At 37.6% G+C, this 10,040-nt stretch overlaps 1 protein-coding gene across 1 annotated transcript; it reads left to right on the top strand.

The window, feature by feature from the left end:
• Nucleotides 1-2,071: 2,071 nt before the first annotated feature.
• Nucleotides 2,072-8,181, top strand: LYZ (lysozyme). The gene is made up of 4 exons (XM_025926639.2): nt 2,072-2,254; nt 4,244-4,408; nt 6,054-6,132; nt 7,229-8,181. The coding sequence occupies exons 1-4, from the start codon at nt 2,119-2,121 to the stop codon at nt 7,293-7,295; spliced, it is 447 nt and encodes a 148-aa protein (XP_025782424.1). The 5' UTR covers nt 2,072-2,118; the 3' UTR covers nt 7,296-8,181.
• The last annotated feature ends 1,859 nt before the right edge of the window (nt 8,182-10,040 follow it).

Below are 10,040 nucleotides of genomic sequence, written 5' to 3'. Positions count from 1 at the left end.
TCTTATCTGATCTTCCTATAAGTACCAACAGGGCATTTGTTTAGGATGAGAGCTCTCTTAAAAATCCTTTAGATGGAAAAGTCCAAATTTTCAAAGGTATACCTACTTCAACTATGATTCCAAACCAATAAGCCTTTTTATGGCTTAAAATCAATAAGCCTTTTATGGCAAACCATGGACACAGGGGTGTCCTCAAAGAGAATGCCAAGGATATAGCTCTCTCAAGATGCAGAACCACTCCAAAGATAGTATAAGAAAGCAAAGACCTTCATTGTCACAGGTGGTAAAGAAAGTTCTGTTTCCCACAAAGTGAGACACTTTAATTCACAGATCCACTAATCTATGTTTCCTGAAAGGTGGTACCAGAATGGGAATTTTCCCAGCACAAACAAGGGAATGAAAACAGAGATGGTAACAGCACGCTAGCCTGCTGGCTGGCTGCCTAATGCAAGCCCAACAGCCTGCACAACCCCACCTCCCCAAGTGCCAGAGACCAGAGAGAATATTCTCACTAGTTACAGATCCAAGTTCTTAGTAATAAAACAAGACAAATGAAGATTCTCATGATTTTCATCATGACAAATAACACAAAAGTCAGACAATGCAAACATGAAAACTTCTGGGAGGCTAAGAATCCATAACCTATAGGAACCCCAAACCTAATTCATGATTCAAGATCTATTTTACCAAAGTTATTCTCCTGCCATTATGAGCTTAGAAAGGAAAGGACAAAGAGAAATGTTTGTATTCCTCTCTTTACTGGGTACTAGAGTCAGAGATCTGGGAGACTGACGTGGTAAGGATTCTTACCTTCTGTTGGTCTGTTGTTTGTTCCCTCATAGCTGCACTGCAGTCTCTAGGGATAGTAGAATGATCCAGCTTTCTACTGTGCCATCCTCATCAGCAGAAGCTGTACCAGAGGAGAAAAAATCATTTTCCTCCTACTCTTTTAGGGTTTCGGCTGGGGCTCTGTAACAAAAGACAGATTAGCAAGAGAAAAACAAGTAAGTTTATTAACATGTGTATCTCATGTGTATTTGGGAGAAATGCACGGATGATGCTAACACAAGGAGGTGGCTAGAATTTGGGCTTCCATAGTATCTTCACCAAAGAACAATACATTTTTAGAAGAGTGACAAAACAGAGGAAAAGAGGTTTAGGCTTCCGAGGGCAGCAAACCATGGGAAGATAAATATTTAGTGGCCGCTGGAAGATAATAGCTAGTCGGTAAAATGTGTTCTGTGGAGTCCTCTGGGGCTGTCTTGTAGGGTTGTCAGTGATTAACTTCTGTACAAATTTAGGTTCTGTTTTCAGGCATGTAGTCGGAGGGCAGAGAGCTTTCTTGGATCTGCTTCTCAATTGCCTTCAGTTCAAAATAATCTTTATGCCAAAGGGGAAGGTTTTTAGGTGGCATAGTCTGCTACCTGTCTTTAGGTTTGATTATAAAGTCCCCTTGCTATATAATGACCCCTTATGTTCTAACATCAAAATGTGAGATAAGGCATTGTCAAAAAGTTAGAAAATTGTTCACATGAGGCTTATTTGTAATAGGAAAACATAAATTTATAAGCAAAAAAATGTATCACAGCAACAAAAAATGTAGAGTGGGAATATGGCTGAGCAATATGGTATCATGCTACATACCCATTAAAAACAATCGGTAATGTACTGTGTGCTTTGGGGGAAAGTGTGTATAAAATAATTATAAGTGAAAAAGATGAAGACAACATAGTGAAGGCAAAATAAAAAATTGGACCCCATTTTCAGTTGTGTAACATGGTCGTTCAGGTTATTTTTCTTTATAGTTGCTCAAATTCATAATAAAATAGGAGACGATTCCTGCTTTGGAAACAGCCCTACTTCCCCATGCTTCCTGAGCCAAGTCTTTAATGCCATTTCATCATTTTCCTGTAGGTTAATTCTTAGGACATCAGAATATCTCTCTTCAAATATCAAAAAAGAACTTTTAAAGTCAGTGAACCAATAAAGAGTTCCTGTTTTTCCCATCTCTCAAAGGGTGGAGCCCCCAAAGGACTAGGAGAAGAAGGAAGTTAAAAGGTGTTAAATACTGAGGCCAGCTTGCCCTGGTCAGCCTAGAGATCTGGCTTCCTAGTCAACATGAAGGCTCTCCTTTTTCTGGGGCTTCTCCTCCTGTCCGTCACCGTCCAGGGCAAGATCTTTCAAAGATGTGAGCTGGCCAAAACTCTGAAAAGACTTGGGATGGATGGCTTTAAAGGTGTCAGCCTGGCGACCTGTAAGTTAACTCTCCATACGTGCAAGTACTTAGCCGAGTGTGGAATAGCCAGAGGATGAGTAATAAGAAAGAGGCTTTGAATGAATGGACTTCTTTTATTTCTTTGAGGGTCTGTGTGCTTACAATTGTTACAAATATCAACTCGTGTCTTTTGAATCAGATATGCCAGAAGAAGGAATGAGGGCATGGGAGAGCAAAATTCTATGCCATTCTAAGTACACCAGGACCCACTGCACTCTTCGAGTGCAGCTGAATTTGCCAGTTGCCTCAGGTTTAGTGGCAGATGAAGTCTGACTAAAAGATACATTTGAGTGCCTGGAATATGTATCAAGTCCTTTCTACTTGACTCCAGGTATTTCCTGTTTGGAACTTGGTTCCAAAAAAAATGAGCCTAGAGTAATGAGTATTTTCTGCTTTTTAAATTTCCCTGCCATGACATGGGATTTTTAACAGCAAAGTTTTAAAAACCTATGTTGAACTCTCAGTGCAGTTCCCCTCAATTACTGTGTGTGTAAGGATCCCTGAAATGCAGCTTGAAATCCCGTTTTACTATTCTCACTATAGTCGATTAACTATTTTTCATTTTCTTCCACATAATTCGAGATATGTCCAAGTAAAAGTTATTTTATATTTGAGTCCATATTTGTCAATGTGATCACTATATTTTTCAGGTTGAATTCAAACATTTCCTCTCAATAACTGTTTAAAAATTTTTTAATGTTTATTTTTTTGAGAGAGAGCGTGCAAGCAGGGGAGGGGCAGAGAGGTAGAGAGAGGATCGGAAGCGGACCCTGCACTGACAGCAGCAAGCCTGACCTGGGGCTCAAACTCACCTGAGCAGAAGTTGGACGCTCAACTGACCGAGCCACCAAGGCGCTCCAATAACTATTTTTGAATGAATGAGTGGATGGATAGATGAAAAAGTCTTTCCTATTTATATTTCTTGGGTTTTTTTTTTAATGTTTATTCATTTTTGAGAGAGGGAGAGAGAGAGAGAGAGAGAGATGAGCGGGGGAGGGGAAGACAGAGAGAGGGAGACAGAATCCAAAGCAGGCTGCAGGCTCCCAGCTGTCAACACAGAGCCTGATGAGGGGCTCTAACTCATGAATGGTGAGATCATGACCTGGGCCAAAGTCGGATGATTTGACTGAGCCACCCAGGCGCCCCTATATCTCTTGTTTACCAGATTCTAATTTGATAACCAAATTCACCTTTAGGTATCTTAAGAAAATTTATTTCTCCCAGAAAATTCTTAGTTTTTCTGATAAAAAGCGTTTTTCCATCAGCGTACATATCTGCTATTAATTTTAAAATTCACTTAACAACTCTGTTGATTTTCCTATTCTAGGCTAAATCTTGCCTGCAAGATGGGAGCAGAGGAAGGGTAATAGCAATGGAAGAAACAGCTATTTTAATATTTTGAAAGTATGCTATCTTGTTCATTAGCATTACAAAATGATTTGCTAACAAAAGGATTCTCACTAAAGTGTTGAAATATTTTTGGGGATGCCTGGCTGGTTCAGTCAGTGGAACATGCAACTCTTGATCTCAGGGTTTTAAGTTCAAGCCCCATTTTGGATGTAGAGATTACTTTAAAAAATAAAATCTTAGGGGCACCTGTATTGGTTAAGTGGCCGACTTCAGCTCAGGTCATGATCTCATGGTTCGCGTGTTCAAGCCCCATGTCAGGCTCTGTGCTGACAGCTCAGAGCCTGGAGCCTGCTTCAAATTCTGTGTGTGTCTCTCTCTCTTCTCCTCCTCCACTTGTGCTGTCCTCTCTGTCTCTCAAAAATAAATAAACGTTAAAAAAAATTTTAATAATAAAATAAAATCTTAAATATAGATGTATATATATATTTACAAGTAAAACACACCTTTATACTTATAAAGTAAGTCATTAACAATAGAATAGCAAATTAGAACTGATTATGGTATGACAAATAAATCAGGTGGTATTGATATTTATAACTAAAAATAAGTTTTTTTCAGGGATGTGTGTGGCCAAATGGGAAAGTGATTATAACACAAGGGCTACAAACTACAATCCTAAAAGCCGAAGCACTGATTATGGGATATTTCAGATTAATAGCCGTTACTGGTGTAATGATGGCAAAACCCCCCATGCAGAAAATGCCTGTCATGTATCCTGCAGCGGTAAGACATGATGATATTTGATTGATGGCACAGGACTCATCTGGCTATATTTACAAGAACAGAGATTCAATACAAATGAAAAATCTTGAAAGATTCATCAGCGACCTAGAAAAACTCTATTTCAATATCTAGAAATGCTTTATTATCTTTCTCATAATTCCCTAAGAAATTAAAGAGCTCATTATATCATAAAAAGTTGATGTTTTCTAATATATGCAAGTTTCTGAAATGATCTATTAATTTATTATAAATGGATTTATTAATGTTTGTCAAAAAGAATGTCATTTCTCCCACTCTCTTTGGGGAGGTTTAGGGATAATTTGGTTGTGTGGCCCTTTTTTAAAAATTGTTTTTACTTTTTATTTTGAAATGTCCTAAATACATAGAAACTTAGAGACGTTAGTATAATAAACAGCCATTTACTTTTTTTATGTATATGTTCCTTTTTGCTAAATGATTTTATTTTATTTTATTGTTGGTGCCTTTTATTTATTTTTTGACATTGTTTAAATTTTATTTATTTTTAATTTTACACTTATTTTTAGTGTAATAATGTTTTCAGGAATAGAATTTAGTGACTCATCACTTACATATAACATATAACTTGCACCTTCAGAAAATACAGTTCCTATATAATTATTGTTATACCTAACAAGTTGATTAATGGATTTGTTTAATTAGGGTGAAACAAATATTCTATTGAACTCATATAAAAAATAGAAATAAATGTGGAATCTTTAGTGCACAAAAATATTGGAGAAATATAGTAAAATTGATACTGTTAATTTTAAATGTTAAAATTCCTAATAGACAAGATTCATCTCAGAATATATTTTTTATCCAGATAATTTATTTTTGATTTATTTTAAAAAATATATTATATAACATATGTGCTCATTGAATAAAAATTTTTATTACCCAGAGATTTATGACCACTGGTAACTTCTAGTATATATTCTTCCACAAAATGTATCAATCATGTATATGAATTACAAAGCTATATCATTCACAAATGAACCTACACACAAACATGTAAACAATGTGGTATTACGAAAAATGAAGTTGTACTACATATACTCCCTACGACTTGCTCTTTATCACACAAAATTATGTCAACAAATACAAAGCTGTATTCTTTTTCAAGGATGAAAAGAATTCCACAAATTAATGTTCCATACCTTATTGGTCCAACTCTTATTGGTAAGCCCTTAGGTTCCTCTGCTTTTTCCCCTTTATTAAATGCCATGAACATCTTGCGCCTATATCTCCAGGTGCATTTTTATTATTTCTTTAGGATAGATTTCTGGTAGTAGAACTGCTGATTAAAAAGTTGCTAGTCTCTGTTTGGTTTTTTTATTTGTTTGTTGTGTTTTTTATAGTCCCTACTTAAAAAGACAACCTTCTATTGCATTAGTTAATTCCAGAGCTTCCAATGACTTTGGTAAATGAGAAACAGAATGCTTTATCTCATGCCAAATGGGATGGAATGAAACAAAAATTTCCCCCAACATTCACAGATAAATGGACTCTTGGAATATTACTTTAATGTTCTTTCCTCAGCCTAAGAGAATAATGCTGGCTATATGTAAGCTTACAATGAAATTTCTCTGGAAGTTGTTCTCATTCCTCACCATCTCTTTTTCAGAGTTGCTGCAAGATAACATCAGTCAAGCTGTAAAATGTGCAAAGAGGGTTGTCAGTGATCCACAAGGCATTAAAGCATGGTACGTTTAAGCATTAGTGGGGAAAGCTACTTTGCCCTAGGGTTAAGAGAAAAGTGAGAGAGGGGTGGCTCATTGGGTTAAGCGTCCGACTTCCGCTCAGGTCATGATCTCGCAGTCTGTGAGTTCAAGCGCCCCCCGTCGGTCTCTGTGCTGGCAGCTCAGAGCCTGGAGCCTGCTGTGGATTCTGTCTCCCTCTCTCTCTGCCCCTCTCCCATTTGCACTCTATCTCTCTCTCTCTCAAAATAAATAAACATTTTAAAAATTTTTTTAAAAAAAGGGGGCACCTGGGTGGCTCAGTTGAGCGTCTGACTTCGGCTCAGGTCATGACCTCACAGTCTGTGGGTTGGAGCCCCGAGTCAGGCTCTGTGCTGACAGCTCAGAGCCTGGAGGCTGCCTCCGATCCTGTGTCTCCCTCTCTCTCCACCCCTCCCCCACTCTCACTTTGTCTCACTCTGTCTCTCAAAAATAAATAAATGTAAAAAAATAAAGATTAAAATTAAAATTAAAAAAAAGAGAAATGAGAGAGGATTTTCAAAGACCAAAGTATGCTACTGAGAAGTGAACATTGCAGCTCTAGACTTACGCTAAACAAGGAGTTACCTAGAAACAATCTACTTCCTCTGATTTAGAATCTTACTCAGGAATCACTAAATTCTACTCCTGAAACCAGTATTACACTATATGTTAACTATCTAGAATTTAAATAAAAACTTACAAATATAGAATCTTACTCTTTTACTCTTCAATTTATTTTAGAGGATTTCTAGAGTTTTTACGATTCTCAACACTCTATCAGTTCCTTGTCATATCTTGAAACTACTTTTGGAGTTAAGTGAATGTGGAAAGCACTTTGCAGGTGCTATTGCAGAATGCATTTATCAATGTTTATGTTCAGCATTCTGTGTTCTAGTGAGGGCTTCGGGGGAGGCGATATACTTGGTGTACATCTCTCCATTTAATAAATAGCAATATCTGTCTGTAGCCTGTTGTCCATTTAGTGGTAAAACATTCTGTTCTCCCAGAGGATTTGAAGTATGTGTATTACAATGAAGATGTGTTTTAACCTTATCACCATTTATTTCACCATTCTCTACAGGGTGGCGTGGAAAACACACTGTCGAAACAAAGATGTCTCTCAGTATGTTCGGAACTGTGGAGTGTAACTGTTGGAGTTTTCCTTCTTCAGCTCATTCTAGGTCTTTTTCCTTTAAGGGAGTAGTGAATTCACTTTAAGGATTGAGTGAAAGGTCACACTACTATTCTTTCAAACAATAACATTTTTACAGATGCAGGAGCAAAATATGGTCTTTATTCTAAAAGGCTTGTTTACAAATGTGTTTATTATTTGATAGTCATCCTGTAACATTTTTCAGTTTGCTAATAGAAATAATGCTGGTGAAAGCTTATCTAAAATCTTCCTATCAAATACATCTCCAGTACATTCAGTTCTTAAAGAAATAACCCAGACTTAATCTTTATTACTCCCCAGTAGTTTATAAAAATGTAACAGAAGATTGTCTTACAACAAATTGATCATAGGCAAAATTCTAGCTTCATAGGCATCTGATGCCTTCATCTGTTCAGGCATCTCCAAAAACAGTAAAAACAAAAACAAAATACACACACACACACACACACACACACACACGCGCACACACAGAAAAATAACAAAAACAAACCAAACCAAAACACTCTGTTGGACAATATCAAGTAAAAATGCTAAATGACAAAAATGAAAACAGCCTGAATTAGGGATTTTGCTTTTCTAAAGTGTGACCTTGGTTTAAATGTTTTCTCAGAAATGTTGCTTTCATACTCCTTTAAAAATAAATTAACAATTTATGTGTCAATCTATTTTAGCCCTTTGAAGAATTCTTCTGTTCACTTTTCTGATTATGAAGGAATATAAAGGACTAGATGAGTTGTTGCTGTTCTTTAATTTTATTAACTTAGATTCATGCAGAATGAATAAATCCTGAAATAATTGCTGATTAACCACAAATGTGAAATTATGCATGCTGTAAAAAAAATACAAACATTATCATTAAAGGCTTTGTCTGTCTTTGTTTAGACCCATCTAGTGTCTCTGAAGAAAAAATATATGTATTAAAAATATATATATTTGGCACTCTTAATATATCCTATGTCTTCACCTGTACCCAAATAGCTAGATATTGCTGGAGAAAAACCCACAAGCATTCTGATAGATCTCACTATCATAACCACAAATCTGACATGGACCCTCAGTCTGCATGACCATCTTACTGACTTCTCTGCACTCCTATGGTGGTGTTCCCACTCTCCAAAATGACTATTTTACTTCTCTTCCTCCCTTCAAAGACTCAGCATACACACCCAACCACCCATCTTCCACTCTCTCTCGTCAGTATATCACCTGCCCTCACATGACACTGAGAAAATAGAAGCAACCTCATACGAAATTCTCTCCTCCTTGCCACCATGACAGTGGTCACACCTTACCTCTCTTCCTCTGCTCCCGCCAATAACTGTCTGCACATGCAATCTCGGATTGAATCCCTCTCACTACTCCAAGTTAACTGAGTGTTTCCTGCATCCTGAGTTTCTCCCTCCTTGCTGGATCATCCCTGCCATTGTACAAAATGTCCTGGTAACCTCCCATCTTACAAAGACCTCCGTTAACCAACACAAGTCTCTAACTACATCATTCTGACTTCTGGGATGAGAGATCTGTATACACCAATTCCATGTCCTCACCTGCCTTTTCTCCCTCACCTCTTTTCAAACCGTTTTTTGTTTTTTTTTTAATGTTTATTTATTTATTTTGAGAGAGAGAAAAAGAGAAAGAGCCAAGCAGACTCCAGGCTGTTAGCGCCAATCTCAACACTGGTCTCGATCCCACAAACTGTGAGATGATGACCAGAGCCTGGATCAAGAGTCAGAAGCTCAGGGGTGCCTGGGTGCCTCAGTTGGTTACACTTCCTGCTCTTGATTTTGGCTCAGGTCATGACCTTGAGGTTAGTGAAATCCAACCCTGCATTGGGCTCTGTGCTGACAGCATAGAGCCTGCTTGGGATTCTCTCTCTCTCTCTCTCTCTCTCTCTCTCTCTGCCCCTTCCTCACTCACGCATGCTCTTTCTCTCAAAATAAATAAATAAATTTTTTAAAAAGTCAGAAGCTCAACTGACTGAGCCACCCAGGTGCCCCTCTTTTCAAACCTTCTTCACCTGGCTGCTATCCTTAGTTGTTAGCTGAAACCTCTCCTTCATGGATCCTTCTGTGACTCCTTGAGGCCAATTCTAGTAATCGCCCATTCTCTGTTCAACTTACGTGATCTCCCAGCAGTACTTGATGAAGTAAACCACTTCATACTTCTAGAAAACTCTTTCTCCCTCTGCTTCTCCTCATTCACATCCAGCCTCACGGATTGCTCCTTCTCAGTCCTTGGCTGGCCTTTTCTCTGCTATTTAGTTTCTAACTGTGGGAGGTCCCCAGGACTCATGCCCATAGCCACTGGATAGACCACATATCTTATTTATTTATTTATTTATTTAGTCTTTTCTTGCTGAAATATAACTTCTAAAATAACAGATTTTCGGGGCACCTGGCTGACTCAGTGGGTAGAGCATGCTACTCTGGATCTCGGGGTTGTGAATTCAAGCCCCACATTGGATGTAGAGATTACTTAAAAAAAAATCTTTAAAAAAACCCAGATTTTTCCCGCTTTTTAAACATATTGAAATAACTCAATTTCCCCCAAATGTACAAGTACAGTACAAAGGCCTTTTATTTTTCTAAATAGTTTGAGAGTAAATTGGTGCCCATGTGGCCCTGAATTGTTCAGTATGTGATTCCTACATAACCTCAAAACATCACCCAAATCGGGAAGTTAACCATGCTACATAATTACCACCTAATCATCATATCGC

Source organism: Puma concolor, chromosome B4 (assembly GCF_028749965.1).
Source record: "Puma concolor isolate L17-30 chromosome B4, mPumCon1.1.hap2, whole genome shotgun sequence".
Lineage (NCBI taxonomy): Eukaryota > Metazoa > Chordata > Mammalia > Carnivora > Felidae > Puma > Puma concolor.
This window is presented reverse-complemented; position numbering and strand designations above follow the sequence as displayed.

What these genes read in the sequence shown, in the direction of transcription:
- LYZ (XM_025926639.2), top strand. Translation starts at nt 2,119, where the DNA reads ATGAAGGCTCTCCTTTTTCTGGGGCTTCTCCTCCTGTCCGTCACCGTC. An exon ending in AGGTGTCAGCCTGGCGACCT is followed by an intron (nt 2,255 to 4,243) that starts GTAAGTTAACTC and finishes AGTTTTTTTCAG; the next exon opens with GGATGTGTGTGGCCAAATGG. An exon ending in CCACAAGGCATTAAAGCATG is followed by an intron (nt 6,133 to 7,228) that starts GTACGTTTAAGC and finishes CATTCTCTACAG; the next exon opens with GGTGGCGTGGAAAACACACT.